Source organism: Stegodyphus dumicola, chromosome 9 (assembly GCF_044657685.1).
Source record: "Stegodyphus dumicola isolate Sdum_Otavi_A_Nest chromosome 9, ASM4465768v1".
Classification (NCBI taxonomy): Eukaryota; Metazoa; Arthropoda; class Arachnida; order Araneae; family Eresidae; genus Stegodyphus; species Stegodyphus dumicola.
In genome coordinates this window covers 20,355,145-20,377,973 of record NC_140776.1, presented here as the reverse complement: position 1 = coordinate 20,377,973, position 22,829 = coordinate 20,355,145, and the positions used below count along the sequence as shown (strand labels likewise).

At 33.3% G+C, this 22,829-nt stretch overlaps 1 protein-coding gene across 3 annotated transcripts in view; it reads right to left on the bottom strand.

The window, feature by feature from the left end:
• Positions 1-22,829, bottom strand: part of LOC118192022 (cell adhesion molecule Dscam1-like) — a 1,213,535-nt gene that overhangs the window by 290,317 nt on the left and 900,389 nt on the right. For all 3 annotated transcript variants that reach the window (XM_085823265.1, XM_085823266.1, XM_085823267.1), the window contains exon 16: positions 5,601-5,671. In XM_085823265.1, coding sequence (XP_085679391.1) covers positions 5,601-5,671 — 71 coding nt within the window. The remainder of the gene's footprint in view (positions 1-5,600; positions 5,672-22,829) is intronic.

Here is a 22,829-nt window from a genome sequence, read left to right as displayed (position 1 = left end):
CGATAGACGGTCTCGCGCGCAGGAGATAAAAGTGTTTCTTTTTCGTACATGTTGCCATTGCTCGTTTTGACGTCCTTGAATTAAATTCGTTAAAGGTTTACAAATTTGAAGTAGATAATAAAGCAAAATCGAAATTCAAAATTCGGGCTTCCAAGTAGTGCCCATGTTCCGTTGGAGGACTATGTTATTCAGAATTGATGACTCAAGGTACCGTTGTTTCTTCACAATGCCCGAAAGATTCAGGCATTCATGCAAATTTTTCATTATTTAATTTCTCTAAATATAATACATGGCGATGATATTTGATGACAACAGTTTGAAAAGTGAATCGATGCAAAATGCCGTTTTGGTATTATTAGCTGTTCTGGGCTAACGCCCTTTGGGATAATAACATCATTCGTAAAAAATCCTTAGAAAACTTAAATTACAAGATTTCTAAACAAATAAAATTTTAAATAATATTTCCTGCAATCTACCACCGTTGAGTTACCGGACTACGTTCTAATCGTCAGTCTTGATGCAATTTTTCAAAAAAAAAATTATTAATTCATTTTAAAGCTTGTACATTAAGCTTACCGAAACAAATTTTATTTTATTTCTCCCATGCTTAGAAACAGAATTATGGCTGACCTTGTTGTACGCCATGAACCGGAAGTTTCTGTTTAAGAATCCGGATGCTGAGTCTCAATGTGTAGAGACTACTCTAAAGAATTTTAAAAGGAGAATTTTTCATTTGAGAAGATATTGAACCTTTCTATTTGTTATTAAGTGCTCCGGAACAAGGTCAGTTTTGCAATTTAATTTTCATACTTAGCAATATTTTCTTTTCCTTTTATTTGTTTTTGCATTGCATTAAATAATTTGTTTTAAAACTTGGTTCTTTTTTAGATTTCCTTTTATGAAAAATACCTAAAATATTACTGCAGTAATTTTACGAAACTTTCCACAAATATTATGTGAAATATTATGAACTAAATGGACTAAAAATTTAGCTTCATGTCCCCATCTAAAATTTTTCGGACAATTTTGTAAATGAAATACGAGATATATCTCGAAAAATAACTAGTGCATGTTCTCAAACAGATATATTTAATAGAAATTTTCCCTTTTCACTTAGATCTTAGTACATTTTATACCTTATATTTTAATAAATATAAGTGAAAAATATAAAATTAAAATATTGATAAATATTTTTTTTGAGAGCAAATTTAGTAATCCTGAAATGTAACAAATTTTTAAGCCAAAATGTAAGAAAAATTCAAAACTTTGGTAATATATTGATCATTTGTCTTTACATTTTAAGGAGTATCAATAATAGATTTATTTGCACTACTTTCCAAAATTTGGGGGTCGAACGTAGTCAGCTACCCTAATTCAAACGGCGTGCGTATTTTCAAAAGAGGAAAAGTGGAGTTTCATTGTATGCTTTTAAAAGTTACCGAATAGTTTACTGGATATTGTTCAGGTGAAAAGCCTAGATTCCGTAGCCCACTAACAGCACGTGATTATTAGTAATCATAATTCTTTGAAAATGGCATTAATTTTTCTTGAGAAAACTAAAATATTATTAAAATAATTTTACTAAATTCAAATAAGGAGTATTAAATGGCCTGAATGATGTATTTTGTTACTTGCTGTTGTCTTTGTTTTGTTAATTTAACACATTTTGTAAAGCTTCTGCTTAAAAGATTTATAATAAAGTTATCACACAATAGATGGCAATGTAGAATCGCGGCCGATAGAGGGCGCACGATTGTTATCTACAATCGGAGAGTCTAGAGAATGTGAGTGAGTTTAAGAATATCCCTGAATTATATGTAAATATGTATATATATTTAGCGTAGTAATAAAAGAAATCATAAAACGTTAAAGTTATCCTGCAGAATGAAACGTAATCGAAACTTACCACTAACCATCCTGACCAGATCAGATAACAATAAGCAAAAACTTTTATAGAGTTTTACTTGTTTTGGGAGTATAAACCTAATTCTAAACCCTAACAGATGTTAAGATATTTATCGCTATGTCTGAAATAAACTACAAAGCCTTGTAGGTTCATTAGGTTATTTTAAAGCAGGAGTACATGAAAAATGAGCAATGCTCTTGCTTGTACTCGAAATTAGACCTCTCGAATACGTGCCGAGTTTGCTACCGTTATACCTTGAAGGCATCCAGATAGAAGGGAGAAAATAACTTATATACTCCACCCCCCTTTTGAAAGGCGACTGAAGATTAGGGAACCTGGTGGTGAAGAATCATCATCCGTCATCTTTTAGTTCGGGTGCCAATGTAGCGTCCTTAGGCTATTTTGAAGCAGAGGTACATGAAAAATGAGCAATGCTCTCGCCAGGTCTCGAACCTGGATCTCCGGAATACGCGCCGTGTGTTCTACCGTTACACCAGGAAGGCATGCAGAAAGGAGGGAGAAAATACCTTATAGTTTCAGTAGGGTTTCAAAATAAACCTTTTTATTTAAACACAAATTCTAAACATAAATGCACTTCTTGTGCTTACAGCATCAAATAGCACTTACGACGATGTAAATGAAAATAAAGTTAAATTCAAATTAAAACGTAGCCTAGGAAATAGTCAAGTAATGCACATTAAACGTAGTCAGTAGTCGAGGACCACACAATTAAATTTATAACTAAGTTGGCTCAAACTCTAACTGGCGTATCAATTTAAATGTCGGCAGCAAATAACGCAAAGCTGAATAAATACAGATTTATCAGATATGAGTAACTAAATAACGAGTCTACGTGAATAGAAAACGCTGTCTCAACATCCAAAATCCTCAGCCTGAATATTCTAAACACATTTACATTTCTATTGAGGGGATGGGAAAGAGAAGTTATAGTAAATGCTGAGATCATAAATAACTAGATAATTTAAATAGTGCACAGCTGTACTATATATTAGTACACTAAATACAACAGAATTGTATGAAAGAAGAATTACATATGTCCTGACTTGACAATGAGAAGACAATGTAGTATATAAGTGAGTTGATGAGGAACGTAGTACTGTAGAACTCCAATTATCGGAATCATTTGGGATAATCAAAAATTCAGACAATTGGATTTTTCCCGAAGAAAGTCCTACGTATACTTTATTTAATTACTGCACATACTGTATGTTAAAAATAGGAAAAAAAAGAAAACTATTTTTAAAGACGAAGTGGTTTGAATTAATTAAAATGCAAAGACAATTCTATTTCGTACATGTTATATAGCATACTGTAGAGTACATACAAGTGCTGAAAGTTATTGCTAGCTGAACATCTCGCTCAAAGTAAGCTGTTTGCCTGTCTTCAACCGTTTTCGGGCAGCCAAGTTGCGCATGCGCTTGTCAATAAGAAGCTGCATGTGGCCACACTTTTAATTTTTTTTAGTCTTAATTTCTTTCTTAAATTCTGAAAGCGATTCGGATAATCAGCGATTCAGATAGTCGGAGTTCGGATAATTGGAGTTGCACTGTATTAAAAAATCTGATAGCATTAAAAGACCAACATTCTGTTTGAAAATAACAATGGAACAGCATTCTCAACTGAATAATGCTGTACCGATAATAAAGGCAATTATTCGATAAAGGTAAATGAAATACCGACAAAGGTTACGTTGAACAGCCAATTAAGTCTTATTTATTATTTACTTAATTAGCTCATAAAGCTAACATTTTTAAGATTAGAAAAAGGATAAAGAAATATTTAAACACGCAATTAATTTTATATAAATTTCTAAAATTGAAAGTGTATGAATAATAGGTGCACGCTCATTTTTAATCTAATTATACGCAAAATAATTAACTATTAATTAAGATTTTTTTCAAATTAGAAACATATTTTCTTTTAAATATTATAAGACTTATTTTCAAATTAGAAACATATTTTTTTTAACTATTATAAGACTTATTTTCAAATTAGAAACATATTTTCTTTTAACTATTATATCGGAACTACATGAGACTCATTAAATGGTACAATTAAACAAGCAAATCAGTTTACATTTTCAAAGAGGTAATTAATTCGTTTAAATAGAAATGGATTGCTTTTAAAGAATGGAAAGTTTCACATTTTTAGAAATGAGACATATTTAAGTAATACAAGAATAATGGTTAGAACCCAAACATTTTAAAGAATGGAAAGTTTCACATTTTTAGAAATGAGACATATTTAAGTAATACAAGAATAATGGTTAGAACCCAAACATTTTTCTTTATTTTCAGCTTTTATTTAATTTGAAAATATATAATACTATTTAAAAGTTTTAAATAAACGTAAGAAATTATCTTTGATAGGTGTTTAGCTTTCAGTAAATAATTCATATGCAATTTTTCTTACGGAATTTGCCAAGTAAAGGAATTAACATTTTGGTATTCAAGATTAAGAATTTTATCTACGTTTTCTCAAAATCTGTCAGAAATTATATCACATTTAATTACGCTCTATAGGTAATCCTCAGTAACCGTTGAAAAAATTTCGGAAAATTGTTTTTCAACAACCTAGTAATCTGCACAATAATCTTATAAGCTGCTTATCCTGTTTTCCTATATCTTTTAATTTTTGGTAGAGAATGTATAATTTCATCAAAAAAGTACTTTTTAGCCCAAAATGGAAATCGGCCGAATGGGCTATTAGTCTCAACACGGCATTTTGCGTCGTTTCACTTTCTACATTGGTTCACTTTTCCAACTGTTGCCACTAAATATTGTTGTCATGTATTTCTTCGTGTTTAAAGAAATTAAATAATGAAGAATATGCAGCAATGTTTCTCGCATTGTAAAAAAACAACGGTACCTATAGCCATCAAATTTTGAATAACGTTGTTCTCCATCCGAACATGGGTACTTGGAAGCCAGAATTTCGAATTTATGTTATTATTTATTTCAAATTAACGAATTTTTGATTAACAAACTCAACGATTTCAAAGCGAGCAATGGCAACACTGTGCGAATAAAAGAAAAACATTTTTTATCTTCAGCGCGCGAGACTGTTTATTGGAAATTCTAAAGATATGTTCATTTCAAAATTATTTTGCGATGCCTCAAATAACAATAAAGTTATATAGTAATAATTAAATGCAAATGGCTATACATTACTTTATTTAATTTTAATTAAATAATGCAATCACATATTATCCTGTTATTTGCACTTGAACAATTGGTATACGTAATGTTACAGTTCAATTCATATATCAGAGGTATAAACCAGTAAAATATTTTATAGTTAAATATCAAACGTAATAAAAGTAATGCGTAGATTTTGAAATTACGGTTGTTTTCATGTGTAAAACTATACGAATAATAGCTTCTAATAAAGCGATCTATAAGAACGAAATTGCAAAGAATTTTCTTTTTGTTCCTACTCCCAGTTCTTGTACAGTTAGTTAAATTATCTTTTTATAATCTTAATATTTTTTATAATTATATAAATTCCAGAGAAGTTACATAAATTAACATAATGATGTCGGCTAGGAGTCTCTAATAAATCATGAATTCAGAACTAACAATTCTTTAGATATGTTTTGTAAAGTTTTAAACTCCAAATAGCTATCTAAACATGCCAGACCGGGATATAATAAAAGACATATTTCATAAATTACCTGCCACGAAATTCTTATAGAAGAAGAATCCAATGCTTCAGCCTTAACATGGCGAGGAGGACTTCTAGGGGCTAAGGAATAAAAAAAAAATTCATATGAGTTTTATTCACTTCACGTATGTACATGTAAGATAAAAATATGTAAAGCAAACTTCTAACTTTAATTAGCAATAGCTTCTTCATTTGAATTGGGTATTTTTCCTTTCCTAAAATTATTGACTATTTATAATCCATCACTTATTAATTCTATGGTGAACATTGCTTAATTCTATGACTGCATTATTTCAGAATTAATCGACATCATGCGCTGTTATATAACATTTCGGTATAGATACATTTTACGCAAGCGCTGAATAAGTTTTCAATTGAGAACAGAAACTTTTTTACTTCTCTTAAATGTTTCTTCTGAATACTTCACTTTTCCTTTTCCGCTTCGCGCTTCCAACTTATTACTGCCTACTTCAAAAATATATTTCAGAAGTTCATTGGTACGATGAGAAAAGTATTTAAGAATGACGCTCCTTCTGCTTACTATTGCAAATGTTAAGAAAAATTTGTGTCAAACATGTATAGTTTTTGGTTTATTTGATTATGGCAAAGCACTCCAGAGCTATCTGCCTTAGGGGAGGGATGTCTTCATAAAGCATTTTCTAAGGAAACTGTCTCCTTAACACGTTACACATTGCGAGAAACACGAAAACACCGATGGAGCCAACACGTTCGCAGGTTTTGAACATCAGACCGAATTATCAGTGTTCAGCGAATTTGTCGCTCGTCCGCTGGTGGGCTGTATCAACAATGGAAAAAAAAAGTAAATAAGTAAATTTGCCCCCATCTGCATGTTTCTTCTTTGTATGCATCAACTACCCATCCAATTTCCTTAAGTTATTACAGACACATATATCTATAAACAGAACGCAAAAGAGAAGGATCCCCAACCCGGGAAGCTCTAGTGTCTGCTTTTTGGGGTTATATATCCAAGCTTCTGAGACCTCTTCAACGGCGGCACAGACTCCACTGTCCCTGCCCGGCTTTATACAAAGTCATGGACAAGGTAGAAAAATGCTTGCAAGTCCATAATGCAAAGAGAGAACGCTATGACATCGGGTACCACTCCATCGGCATCAAATTTCATCTTGGTGCCTTGTCCACTCTGTCAGCTCCCGCCACTGAGACTCTGAGGGCCTAACCCCTGTCGACTAGGTCGGTGATCTCCGATCTAGCTCCCCAACAGCCAAAGGAACAGACATGACTGTACCAGTAGGCGCCCTGCCAAGCCTCAACCATCCTTAGAATGAACTAGAGCTCTAGTCCTGTGAAGTCAACTTATATACCTCCGTGGTTGAGATAGCCTAAGTACAAATCCTAGCCAGTACTTCCCAGAAATTCTCCTGATTAAACCCCCGGGGGGGGAGATACACACACATACAGGGTGAATCTGAACAAGAGGGCAAAACTTTAGGGGGTGATAGAAGGCAGTTATACGAGCAATATTCGTCACAGAATGTATAGTCAGAACGCAAGCGGTGAGAAGTTAAAGGGTAGTTTTGTATTGTCACATTTAAAGAATTAACACATTGAGAGAAGGTACTTCAGAAAACATTTTATTAACAAGACCTCCCGCCAGCTGTAATACAGGCTTCACACCTGCGGGATAAAGGAGACTGACACACATTTCCGAAGACATCAGGCATTTCCCGAATAACGCCGGCAACAATGGCGATCCTGGCGACTAGATCCACATTGGTTTCATTGGGGGACCTGAAGATTAGGTTTTTCATATGGTCCCGCAGGAAAATGTCGAAAAACGAGAGATCCGGTGATCTTGGTGGCCAAGATTTGTTATGTCGAGAATTTCAATTATTAATATGTGTTTCAAGTTATTATTATTCTAATAGGAATATGTTATTTCGCGAATTTCAATTTTTAATATGTGTTTTAAGTTACTATTATTCTAATATTTTTATTTGTATTCATGTGTATTTTAATCTGGAAAAAAGTATTCTTAAGCTCTTAAGGTTTTATTTAACTCATTATTCTTGAGTAGGAATTGTGACAAAGGCGAGAGACGGTATACCACTATACGTTGCGAGGACACCCATCTGGTTTATGGCCTTTTCCAACAATGGAGGCAGTAGGGTATATGTGTCGCCCTTTTTAGCTAATGCGTGTGAAACGGAAATCGTTTGTCTTGTCGCTTTGTTAAAGTTTGCAGTTTTGCGAACTTCAAGACAGTGGGAGGTGTACTAAGTTAGATAATTGGATGCTCGTAAAAGCTAGTTTCACTTGTTAGTTAGGGGGTCTACTTCTTTTTCTCACGTTATGTGTGCAGATGTTTTTCGGATTTCATTGTCAGATTTTCTGGTGTTTGATTCGTCATGGGTGTGTCGTTTTCTCAATTTAGATAACATAAAATTCCGGGATTGGTAAGATTTAATTTTATGATTTTTTTGAAAGCCTATGAACTCACAGAGGCGGAGAAACCGAGTTTTCCTGAGTGCTTGCATCAGGCTAGAGTTCATTCTGATTCTGTTTCCTGATTCTTTCAAGCTAAGAGTAAGAAGAAAACGAGTGGCGGGGGCTTGACCCCTTTGCGGGTGTTGCTCTCGCGAATGCCGTGTACCAGCGGGCGGCGGTCTTGAATTTCTGTCGGCTTTCAGCTGATGAGAATTTTGCTCGAGTTGAGACTAAGTGCTTATGCAAAATATAGCTTTGCTGCTGCTTCGTTATATTTTCCCAAGAACTTTAATTTGACATTCTCCAGGTTACCTTAATATAGATTTTGTTGTAGCGTTAGCGTTCCTGATTTAAAAGCAGTTGGAATAGCTGTTGAACTATCTAAAACTCCGTATTAATCCGTCGATGATGGCATTCTCGATCTCTTCGAATGGTGAACGAAATGAGTAGGACGATCTGTTGAACTATCTAAAACTCCGTATTAATCCGTCGATGATGGCATTCTCGATCTCTTCGAATGGTCAACGCAATGAGTAGGACGATCTGTTGAACTATCAGCACTTCATATTAATCAGTCGATGATGGCATAGGAGTTGAATGTTGAATGTATGAACTTCACCCTGTGAGTGAATTTTTTTTTTTTTTTTTTTTTTTTTTTTTTTTTTTTTTTTTTTGTCTTTTGTATTTAAATTGTAGCCGAGTAATGATACTATATTAATATACGTGTGGTACAACCGCCTAAATTGTGAGTTATGTAATGTTAAAAAAATTAGTACACCTAACTTGAGTATAAGATTTAAAATGATATATATGTTAATTTACCTCTTAAGGTTAATTTGTAGGGGACTGATCAGTTTACCTAGTTATCATATGTTTGAATATTCTCGAAATTAATAAATGTGTTTGATATGTATTTTATGTTTCATTTGTTTAATTTAGTGTAATTTCTGTGGTCTGTCATGTCTCTCCATTTGTTTGAGCCGGGAGGCTTTTAAGAAACCTGGAATTTAATTGAATTTGGGGTTATTGATTTTTCCTTGGCATAGGTTACTCACTACGCAAACCTAAACGTTAAATTGTATACCACTATACGATTGATTGATAGATATGATATATGATTGATTGATAGATTTACTATACGAATGTTTATAAGAATGTCGAAATGATATATGAATATTATGAATTAGATTTTAAATGTTTTGAATTATTTGATTTTTTTTTTTTTTTTTTTTTTTGTAAATTTATCCGGCACCACAGTCAGCAAAGTTATCAGTTAAGTTAAAGTTATAATGGAATAAGGTATTAAAACACCAAACATAAATATTTAGATATAACAGATTTGGGACCACCTCGACCCAACCATCGCTCTGGAAATTTCATGGTTAATATAACTAGCAATCTTCTCGGCAATCCGCGGTAGAAAATGCCTTTGTGTGCGAGGTCCGACCCTTTTTTATACCATTTATTTACAATGCAACCTAGCGGATCCCCCTTTGCGGTCCGATCATACATTCTATGATGAATATTGCACGTATAGCTGCCTTCTCTCAATACTTCAAGTTTGCCCTCTTATTCAGATTGCCAATCACTCCATATACAGAGAGACAAAGAGAGTAAGGTGGTAAGAGAAATGACGTGCTCCAAAAGGGGTGGTGCGAGATTACTTGTTACCAATTGGTGCTTAGGTATGCCAGCGATCAGTGTAGTGGATACAAGCACAAAATGAAATCTCTCAATTAGACGTAGGTATTACAATTAGCAATAGCTATGCAGTTTATGTATATGATAAATATCTGTGTAGTTTATTTAGGATTTAAACACTGTACTTATTCTATATAGTACGATAATTAAACTTCCTCCTCTAATTTTGAAATTTCAAGAGATGTGAAAACGCACAATTAAGTGGCGTTTCAATTAAGCTGCAAATTTTACAAATCATTAATTGGAACGCCGCCTAACCAGTATGGTGGGCCGGGTTCGAATTCCGGAGAAGGCATGGATGTTTGTAAATCATAGTGTCCGTGCGGCATGCGGTACTCTAAATATTAGGCAAGCCGAAAGCGTTTTCGAGAGGTTGGTTGTAGGTGAGCTAAATCGCACTATTACCTGTAAGATGCTCAATGTTGTTTGTTGCTAACGACAGGCGAAACCTGACTATAGGTCAGGCAAGTGAGCATTAGCAACAACAAGAACATTAATCGGAGCATTAAATAAAACTCTGAAATTTAAATACTTATGAACACGTACAGGAACTTATTACTTGCTCTTACAAATTTGATAAAATGAGACAAAATATTTCTTCTGATTATAATTATGAAATATTCTTTTGAATCCAGTTAAACTCTTTCTTTCAAATTATAATATGTAAACATCAATATTACAAAGGTATCAAAATGGAAGGAGTGACAAAATTATTACATATTGTGTAAAATGTTTGTAAGAAATCAATACATTATTTGAGCTTCCGATTTACGCATCCACAATGGAAGATTCGCTCTGAAAAGGATAATTTCGCTTATTACTATTTGCGTTCCGGTAACTTTTATTGCGATAAAATTTGTTAATGAATAGATCTTATTCATTCTAGATATACAAATTCATAATAGCGAAGTCGCTCCGAATAAAATAACGTTACTACTGTGTGATTTGACCTATGATCAATTCATTAGAAAATAGTATTAGAAGTTCATTAGAAAAATGTATTCAAGTAAAATTACTAAAACACCATTATTCCTTCATCCAACTCAATCAAAACGCTTAACTATTCTCTGTTAAGCTAATGTCTGAAAGAACTCTCATTAGGGAAGTTTCTGTTATTTTTTGCTGTATTCACTCATTCTACTATGGAGCACGCTTAAGCCAAAGTAGCGCACGTAAGAAAATTATGCCTCATTTTAGAGTTAAGAATGTCGTAATAATGGTATGAGACTAAGAATATATTGCAACCATTTTACTTTCAGTGAAACTGTTACGCATATTCTGCTTCAGACCATGAAACGACTGCAGAAGACATTATATAAACGGTTATGCTTCTTACGTGGAATTAAAGTGCGATACAAAGTGGTCCAAGTCAATACTTAGAATGAGTAAAACACCGAGTTCAACCATTTTTTGCTTTCTACTATGTCGTTGTACCTCGAAAACAGTTTCAAATTCCTGTACTGAAGAATGGATTTCATTTTTTTTTTTCTTTACCACCCGAATAAATGTGTGACTACGACAATATTTCTGTTACTGAAATAAAGTATGTATGCAAGTACCACGCAAGTACACACAGAGAAACAAAACAATGCATAAATTTATTAGCGCATCAAAGAATTTAAGCATTTAATAACGTAATCGTATGGATGATTTGGAATACTTGAATTGAAGTCTGCATGCGTACGGGTTTATAACAGATTAAATGCACAAGTCGATAAAAAGTTAACAAAATTTATTCTTATCACAAGAAATAAAAAAGTGCTGAAATATTTCCTCACAGATATTTGTACAATATCACAGTATCACGCAGTAGTTATGTTTTAAACTACTACTAAAACGTTAAATATAACGCAATCCAAAATCAGAGAAAGCCAATCCGATCTCCCTGCGAATTCGCTACAATCAATAACGGCACAAAGTAAACAACTGAACTGAGATGTTTTCCTCCGGATTTTATAAGCGTTCTAATCGTGCATGAGAACATTCTGGTAGTGCTTCTGTATTTTTACTTTTTCCGCATAGCTTTCTCTTAAAACTCGTCATGCACTGCATTGCACGGGAAATTGAAACAATTTTAATTACAACTTTATTAAACATAGACAAGTAAATACAAAATCCTTAACAGTATAATTGAATAGATGTTATGTATCAGATAAAAGTGCAAGTGTGAGCAAATTTTAGTAACTTTAATACTTTTTCTTAATAAAATAAATTTCCATGTGAAAGCCGCGATTACCGTCCACTGTTTTCTGATTAACTGAGAAAAATGTGAATGTGGAAGCAAAAAGTGAATTTTCCTTTGGTGCGATGAGCCTGGGTTGGAATCTCGGTAAAGGCATGGATGTTTCTAAGTGTATAGCGTGTATGCGGCATGAGACACTTAAAATACTGGCAAGTCAAAGTCCTTTAGAGTGGTTTGGTGGTAGAGAAATAATGGTAAAGGACCCTTGGACCGTTTCCCGGAGTGTTCTAAATCAAACCTGGGACGAGGGTACACAGTTAGGAGGTGGGACTGTGCCAGTATTGACCGATGGGGAACTTTCTTTGTTCCACTCACCTATACCTGCTTCCTTGGTTTCAAAAGTTCACCCACTAATAGCTGCCTTTGCCACCAAAACTTTAGGGGACATACTACAGAAAGTCTTTTTCCTAGCATGATTAAATAAGCTTTCGAATTTCTGCTTCAGACAAATTTTTCTAATTATAAATTTCCTTAGGATAAAAAAAAATAAATGCTTTTCCTTTCCAGTTTCTGAAGACTTTTTCCCTGTGAAGAACGTAAAAAGTCAAGTGCGCACTCGACACGTTTTGAGCTACGAATTTTCTGCCAGCTGATTATGCGCAGACATTAGCAGAAGCCACATTTAGACTACATGAGCAAAAAAAGCTCATTACGTTGGCCAAACTAATAGAGTCTTAAAATTTCGGGTCAAGGAACATGAAGCATATGCTAGAAAAAAGGAAACCCAGAAGTCTTCTGTTGCCCAACATTGTTGGTCCGAAAATCCCACTTTCAATTTTTCTGCTGCCAAAATTATTCAAAAACATCTTCCATTGGTGAACTGGATTTTCTAGATGTATTTCACATTCAAAAAATCTTTATCTTTCTGTTCTAGTTAACGACCCTAATTCCAATCCATCTTTGCTTACAACCTTAAAAACCTTCTTTTTGATGAAAGGCGAGATCTATTCGATTAAATCCAAGTGGTAATAGGATGTAATGTAATGTAATGTAATAATACGAGTCTGCTGCAACACTCGTGGCCGATAATAATCGGCGTCATGATTAACTCTCATGGTTAAATCAGGTGGTGATGAGATATCGTCAAACATATTTAAGCTACTGTACAGAACGATAGGCTCTTCAGTGCGAGAAATTTAGAAAACATCTGTAACTTCTCAAGAGTTTCGGACAAACGGAGCTTTCATTTATTAGTTGGATCATGCCAAATGCTTATCACCTCAAGAACACGCCTGAAAAAGGCATTTTTAAAAACGTAAATTGTGTTTTATATCATCTGTTCTCCGGTAATTTTCAGAGAGTACTTCAAAAAAATGGTAATGTCTGTGAATATTGCTAGTTTTTTAATTAAGAGCCCTCAGATTTTCATATTTCAACAGTTGTTATTCATATATTAAAATGGTACGTAAAATAGTATGCATCCAGATATTTACAGCCAACATTTCTGGAAACAAGTTAATAATTCAAAATTTAAATCCAAAAATAAAATGTTGATCAACTACCGTAACGAGCATATTAAAGCTCAAATTAAAATCCTCTTTAATTTGATTCATTGTTTTGATTTTTTTGCAGTTTTACTAGTGGTAAAAGAAAATATTTCTCCGAAACATAAAAAAGCTTATTTCAAAAATCCTAAATGCCTCTAATTTAGAGGAATTAAAATATTTTTCGGCATTATGTATCAAAAACGCTATAGAACGAAAAATTAATGAAATATCTGAACATTAATTTGCTAAGATTCAACAAAAATAGCTGAAAGTAATCTAGCTAATGCATTTACTTGTCGGAAACCTTTAATTTTTTCAGCTAAAGCGCTTTGCTTTAATAGAATTTGATTATAAGCGACGATGAAATTAAAAGAATTGCACAAAAAAGGCTCCAGTAAACCTGGGTGCTTTTTATACCTATTTTTCAGAGAAAATTGTTTCAGTTAATTCTGTTTTCATAGATATTTTGCATCTGATATAACTACATGCTAAAAAAATATACCCTAAAAAATCACGCTTAAAAATATAAAAAAAAGCAAGCTAAAAAACTGGTATGTTTCTCGAAGCTTCTTTTTTCTTGTGGTAAGAAAGATTTTTTTTCCCTTCGCTAACAAAATTTCTTTATCTTTCTGTAAAGAAGACTACCCGTTTAATTGATTTAATTCATCAGAAAGTTTATGACGAGCATCCTTTAAAGAATTAATTATCCATTTCATCCTTACGCTGTAAAATCCAAACGTAACTCCCTCGAAAGGAATATTTTTATTAGGCAGCAGGAAAAAGAATTAAAAAAAAGCGGAAATCCGGAAATCAGTATCTTTAATTAATTAATTTGGTCGCATTTCCCTAAACCTAACCCCAAGGCATCAACGCTCAGTTTAGTCATTCTCTTTCGCCTTGACTGTTACAGACATCGATTGAATTTTCTAATAATCTAGTAATAATAACTCACAATGAAAAACATCGCATAATTCCTAGAAAAAAGACAAAATTGTCATGTTTAATTAAACGTAACAAGAGGCAATTAAAACAGAACGTCATAGATCTGAGTAACAAGAGACGCTTGTAAGCGGATCTCTCGAGGAACTAAGGAATATATTTACAACGAAGGGAAAATGAGACATGCCTTTAATTTAGAAGTTTCGCATAATGAAATTCTAGTTTAATTAGTGAATTAATATTTGAGTCTTAGCATGCTTTGAAAATTAAATTTTTACTGTTTTAAATTACTTAATTTTCAAAATTGTAAGAGCATAGTTTATAAATAGCTTTGTCCAATCAATAAATTCCATAATTTTAAAATATTTGCAAAGGAAATTATTATCAGCAGACATAATGAAGATATATAAATCATCATCATTAATCTTCTCAATAAAACGTGAGGATCAATAAACAAAACTACCTTTTGAAAAACTTTGTTAGCAAAGTAGCGGGTTCATTAACTTAGCTGCAGCAATTTTAAGACTAAAACACTTTCAGGTTTGTCTTTGATTCAGAAAAATAATTTGTTATTAGCTATGGCAATGTTATAAATAATAATAATGTTTAGAATATTTAACTAATAAATTAAATATCTGAAAGCTTTCAGATTTTATATTACGCCCAAAGGGGAGTCTTTTTAACGTTTTTTGTATTATATTTGTTTATTAAATATCGCGTTCTTCGCACTTAAACCATATAAATTTCAACTCAACAGCAATAGCATAAAATATTTAAAAACAACATATCTTTAGAATTTCTGATAGACAGTCTCGCGGCGCTGGAGATAAAATATTATTTCCGTACAGTGTTCTCATTGCTTGCTTGGAAATTTTTGAGTTTGTTAATCAAAAATTCTTTAAAGGTTTACAAAATATGAAATAGATAATAAAAAGAATTTCAAAATTCGAAATTCAAAATTCGGGCTATCAAAATTCAAAGAAATTCAAAATTCGGGCTTCTATGAGCCCATGTTTTTTTTTTTTTTTTTTTTGGAGGATTACGTTATTCAAAATTTGATGGCTTAAAGTACAGTCGTTTTTTCACAATGCAAGAAACATACACGCATTCATGCAAGATTCTTCATTATTTGATTTCTTTAAATATAACACAGGTTGGTCATATATGGTGGAAACGTTATGAAAAATGATTCGCCGAATAAAGTGAAACGCCACAAAGTGGCGTTTTGAGACTAATAACCCATCTGGGCTACCGCCTCTTAGGGCTAATAATTAGTTAAAATCACGTGTAATAAGATTTTGAATTTGCTGCATAAGAGAATTTTGTAACTAATATATATCTGCTAGAAACAAAGAATTAAATGTATATGACAGAATTTATTTAAATCTAGTATATGTGTCAAGTAATTACGAAGTATTAGGCTGAAGCATTATAATACATACAGTGAAGTCGTTTACATGTATTTCCAAATACGTACACAATGCATTACAGAAAAAGCATATGATATGCAAATACTTTCCGATCTTAAAATCTGAAAAAATGCAGGAGGAAGAATAAAAGGCTACAGTTTCTTTCAGTTTATATAGTCCAGCAGCATGCAAACTGATAGATTATTACAAGAACTATTAGATTTATTGAAGTAATTTCAGTTATATGTAGATTTAAATAAATTAAAAAAAACATGTTTTATATAATTAATAAAAGTAGATATTTGTTTGCATTTGAAAAAAACAACAGGCTTCTCTTCGTCATAAGCAAGCAAATGCATCCTGGCAGAGAGGCAATATTGCGGCTATTGTTGGCCAAAGCCTAGGGCACCATACAGGTGACAGTAACGTAGTGTCATTAGATTTTTTAAATGCTGAAGACGTGAAAAATAAGGAATGTCCTGACCTGGACTCAAACTCGGACTTCTCGAATACGCTTTAAGTGCGCTACCGTTACATCAAGATGGCACGCTGGAAAGGCAGGGAATACCTAATATTAACTCCCGGGGGTCGACGTAGAGAACTCTGCGAAGCTACTGGCTAGAATCTGTACCTAGGCAATCTTCGTCACGGGAGTATACAATTTATGAACCTAGTGGTTCTGGAGGCCCCAGAAAGGTAACTTATTGGCCGTCCCGGTGGTCTGGCGGGTTCTACAGCGGAGTGGCTCTAGTAACCCGGCGGAGGGGTAGCGCCCTCGGGTTCGCTGGGTAATGTCCCACTGCGATGGGCAGCCCGAGCGACTGGCAAGTAGCAAATTGACGACCAGTGCTGTCTGGGCCACATTTCCCAGGTGGTACATGTCCAAGGTGCGAGGGCGGAGGTTGAACCACTGTGCCTGGTTCTAAGGGACGAGCGAACCTGCAGTACGGTTCAGTCTTGAGGAGGGGAAGCCCAAATCTCTCTTAAGATAAACTCCCCTTTTAAATATATATATATATATACTCACCTTTTAAAGGGCAACTGGGGATTAGGAGACAAATTCTCCACATCCCGGTGATGATGAATTATTGTCCACCATCTTTTAGTTTGGGCGCTACTGTAGAGTCATTAGATTATTTTGAAGCAAGAGGTCTGAAAAATGGGCATTGTTTTTCCCGGGACTTGAACCTGAACCTCTGGAATATGCACCAAATGCTGTACCCATACACCACGAAAGTGCTGGATGGAGGGAGAAAATACTTTATAGTTCATTTTGCTCAGTTCCGCCTCCAGTATTTAAGGCGAGAACACTGGGGGGACGGGTATGCAAGACTCCTACTTCTTTTTCGCTACCACCAACCACTCAAGAAGACTTTCGGTTTGGGGCATATTTTAAGTGCCGCCACGGCGCTGAGTTACAATACATCTACAAACATCCATGCCTTCTTCAGGATTCGAGATCGAGCCCTTCGGCACGGCAGAGTCACTAACCATTATCCAGGATTGGGGGCGGGCTAAAATCACTTATGGTCACATGGAATAATAAAGTTACGAACTTCAATCGAAATTATAAATGAAAGCTTCCGACATTTTCCAAAAAAATGTTTGAATTGTATTCCAAAAGTCATTGTAAATGAGGTACATGGGAATATATTTCTTTTTATCATAAATATTTTACTGTTCTAAAGTCCAAACAAGAAAAAGGTATCAGCATATTCGGCAGTGTTACGTATTTCTTTATTCTACGTTTTATTTTTTCTTCTATTTATTTCCATTTACGATTCTCGTCAAAATTTCGTTTGTAATGTTCTTTAACGACCGTCAATCTCACTAACGACATACGCGAGTATTGGAAATGCACAGAAAAATAGTTCGAGGAAAGAAATGTGGAAGTTTTCACTGCAGCTTCGGGCTATAGAAAGAACATTGAGAGTTTTAAGTTTTGTAACGAAGCCAATAACTGGATATTGAGTTTTTTTGTTCTTACGCCTGTTCAAAAATAAAAACCTCCTTTTAGAAGATGTTCTTATTCTTAACGACCACCCTACCACGAATTATTGACACCAATAAAAAAACTCATTAAGCAGGAAGGCGTAAATCATTTTTTATGTACTTTGTGATTAGATTCATTGTATACAATTTGCCGCGCGCCTGACGGAAAAGAAAGTAACATAAATGGAATTTAATACGAATTTTTCGTTGGCACTAAATATGAATGATGCAGCACAGAATGTTTTGTTCTTTTGACATGCAGCTGCAGCAGAAAGACATATTCTCGGTGTTAGTTTCAGGCCATAAAACTGGCAAGAAAAGCGTTAATCGTGCAGTTAATTGTAATTAAACAAATAGTAAATTTTTCACGGACACTCAAATGACTGTCTTCATGAGAACTATACCAAATCTCAAGCTATGCGTCATTTGTTAAAAGTATTAACCACATAATGTGATAATTTAAAAGATACACAGAATGCTATGCTTTATTTTAATCTGAGAGGTATGATACGTTTTCGCAAAGAGAGAAATGTAGCTTCATTTGAAAAATATATTTCCTGTAAAAATCAGTGTCAATATAATGTCTATCATTAATATTTAGTTTTAAAACGGCATATTTATTTTATCTTGCATATTTATTTATCTACTTATTCTATAAGGACACAATGGTGGTTCAAATAGTAACGATTAAATTTAAAGAAAATTAACTTTCTATCATATAATGTAAATAATACGTATTGCCTTTAGTTAAAAGGTTTGTAATTCAATCGATGCTATGTTGACAGTGATTCCGAGTTAATCGTTACCGTTTGATAAATTTATGAAGTATCTACTTAAAATAAATAATATTCTCTTTAGGCATTCGTCTTTTATTTTGTTGCTCCTCATGCACTAAAAATGCTATATGCTGATATCTGTGGATGATCAATGGGTGAAGTAGCGTCATCCCTACTTTTAACCCTTAGGAAACCGAAGCCTTCGCTAACCAGATTGCTTAAAATACAAAAGCACCCCTCTCTGCCCATTAACCGCCCCTTACGTTTCCTCCCCTCCCCATCCATTAACGCACAAAGAGGTGTCGAGTTTTCGAATGATATTCTTTCTACTTCCTAACAAAGAAGCTTCCATCATTCTTTTAGAACCAGCTGCAGACTTTTAGAGCACAGCACATTTTTCACATTTCCAGCTTCAAAAAAATCTAATGACTCTACAAAACGGAACCCTGCACCCAGTCACCTGCGAATCTACAACTGTACTTTGAGTAACAATTAACAATCTTAATCAGATTAGGGCTTCCATATGCCCATATTAGCTGGAGGATTACGTTATGCAAAATTGGATGGCTGTAGGTGCCGTTATTTTATCACAGTGCGAGAAATATGCACATATTTATGTAGATTTTTCATTACTTAATTTCTTTAAAGTGGCAACAGTTTGGAAAGTGAATCAACGCAGAAAATGAATCGACGCAAAATGCCAAAATGAAATTAATAGCACTTCTGGCCTGATGTCTCTTGAGCTAAAAATATTTCTAGTTATCTGATCCTAAAAAATTGTGCAAAATGTAGTACAGTGCAAAGTTTTCACGTAAAAACATTATTCTAATAAAGCAACAGCAAACTATAACGTAAGCATTTTGAGTGACAATGCCATGTCTCATTTTAGAAACATTTTAAAACTTAGGCACAAGCAAATCACATCGGACAAATTTTGATTTGCATCCCATCAGTAATATCGTCCTCATCGGTTTCGACATTTGTGGCCCACACTCCATACCGGCAGAATAAATTTAAAGTTATAAATTTTGGTTAAGGGGGCTCATACACCTTAAACCCCTTATGATCTTCGAATATTTGACTGCTTCAAGAATTGGAATATTTCTTTTATTTTAAAAGCAATTACTTGCAACTTTTTACAGATGACTACATAATATAGCTGCTTTGGGAACTAGTAACCAGAAAGTTTGTGTTGCCACAAATATTTTTGTAATTTAATCCGCTTTGTGACAAACGTTTTCGTCATATTTCCACCTTGCGCGCATGATATTTTAAAAATGGCTAATGGTACGTACTTGAAAGTTGATGGAATTCTTTATATGGGCACTATCTTCCAACTGAACCAAAAATATGATGAATATTTTAATATTAAAAATTTTATGCACAAAAACATTACAGATTTTTTTAATAAAATACATTTTTTTAAACTCTACTTCAAATAAAATTAAAATTTAACATAAAATTCTTAGACTTTTTGGTTTACAGTAGTTTCCAAATGTTATAAAAGATGCATATTAAATATGGAATCAAATTATGCAACAGAATTTTTAAACTGTGCGCGCAAGGTGGGAACATGATGAAAAATTCTGTCACAAAGCGGAATAAATTATAAAAATATTTGTAGCAACACAAACTTTCTGATTACTATTTCAGAAAGAATCTATATTACGTAGTCAGCTGTAAAAAAGTTGGAAGTAATTGCTTTTAAAATAAATAAGTTATCCCAATTCTTGCAACAGTCACATATTCGAAGATCTTATAGGTTTTAAGGTGTACGAGTCCCCTTAAAAAGTTTTGGTTATGTTCTATCGCTTTAATAATGTATTTTTCTTTGTTTCATATTCACTTATTTTCTTTGATTGTCGTTACGAACATGTGCATAAAATTCAGTTGAAAATGTTAATAAGCAGCTGGACAAATTAATCCATTTTGCATTAGCACCTATGGACGATATGTCTTCGGGTTATGAACATTCGGTAGAAAAACGGCTTTTAGTAACGAGCAAAATTTGTGAACCGAGATTATACTATATTCATCATTGTCAAAAATTCCAATAGACTAATTTATACTGATATAATTTATCTACGATGCAGAAGAATTTACAAGGGATAAGACAAGCTATGACAAGCAAAACTTTACGTTATAAACACTGCTCTGTGCAATTGATTATATTACAGACGTCATTTGAATAATAATATTATAGACGTCATTTGAATAGCAGCAATCATATTTTTATTTAAGGCGATAGCGAATGGATGAAAACAAAATCGTGTTTTTTAAAAGCATTGCTTTGCGACATCCATAACATCGATGCATACTTAATACCTGCATTTAAGCAGTTTTATTGAATAGGGTAATATCGATTAAATATAAAATTTTATTCATATCTCTTAATTTTGCTAGTTTATTTTCAAACTTAAATTTTAATTAATGGAACAAAAATAGCTAACATCTTCACATAACTAATGTTGCCTTCATAAATTAAACTTGGTAAATTAATTATTATTATTTTTTTTTTTATTGGCGAGCCCTCAGCTGACTTCTGCTTGGCCACTAACTAAGGCCAGAACTGGTGGTCACTTTATTATGGATGCACCTAACTGGTGGGACACATTTGCCTCCTATGAAGGGGTGGACAGTTACAACTATGCTTTGCACGGGATTCGAACTCGGGTCATTTGGTATCGCAGTCAGCTTCCTTAACTACTATACATCTGGGTAATAGTAACGATTAAATTTCTAAAAATAAACTTTCTATCAAATAATGTAAATAATACGTATTTGCCTTTAGTTAAAAGGTTTGTAATTCGAATCGATGCTATGTTGACAGTTATTCCGAGTTAAATGTACAAGTTATTTATATGATGAATTCAGTAATTTCTTTCTATATAAACAAAATATATGTAAGTCTCTAACAAATCAGACTGAATCGAAATTAAAGTAATAAACAGAGAGCGATATTCCACAGAACGTTTATTGAGGAACACCATAGACAAACTAATACATAATTATGACATCACAGTTTTTTTCTACAAACAAACACTACCGCCATTTATTAGCAATCGGAGGATACATAATCTTATATTTGACACTATATAACCAGCTGTAATTAAATAAGTTAGTAACTAATTTATGAAAATGAAATTAAGTCATTACAGCTCCTTTTCAAGGAACTGTGTGATTTGTTTCTGGTGAAAGGAAAACGTTTGATGAACTTTATCAATAATAACAGCAATGAAATTTCTGTCAAAAACAACACTAATTAAAATACTACATTGTCTCAAATATACTGGTGTCCGAAATAGAGAATATTTTTGTTTGATAAAAAATACAAACTTGAAATAGGAACAACCACAAATTAAAATATAGATTTCATAAATTAAAATATGAATAAATATTGATATGAAGCATTATTTCTTTAAGACTACCATCTCTATAGTAAACCTTAACTTCTAGAAGCATGAATAGTCACCAGAGAGAATTCTTTTTATTGCGTTTTATCGCATGGCTGTAATTCAATAGCATTTTCAGTGTACGCGACTGAAAATAATTTTCCATCCTGTAATATTAAAAATAAAATAAAAACTTTACTTTTTCTAATTTTGCCTATATTTATAATAAAGGTTGTAACCTGCAAGTAATTATACACGAAATGTAAAAAATTTCTTATAAAAAATTATGTTAGTTTAGTGAATATTTTAGAAACTGCAGAAAAAATTGCAATTAAAATAAATAACGAATTTACAAGAATAACATGGATATCGACATTTTTATTGAACAGGATTCTGAAACAACTCTTGGCAAAATACGCATGAAAAATAAATAAGATGCATGCTTTCATATGTGCAATGTCAAAAAACTAAAATTGGTATCCTCAGAACGTTTGACAATGGAAGTCCTGTAGAAAATGCAGCATTAATATCCTCCGAATGTGAAATTGGGGAAGTCCTCAGGACGTCTGAGAATTAACATCTTCAGGACATTCTTAGATATTCCGGGACAAAGCGACTTAAACAAGACATCCTCAGGATGTTACGTTACAGTGACCTGAGGACATCTCAGAATCAATGCACTCAGGCTATACTAAGCATATCCCGGGATATTGCGATTTAAATAGGACATTCTGAGGAAATTCTGCGCTGCTATGGGGGTCTGAAGCAGGCGCGATTAATGTGCCAAGGGAATTTTAGCCACAAATGCCGAATGAAGTATACATCAATATTTAAT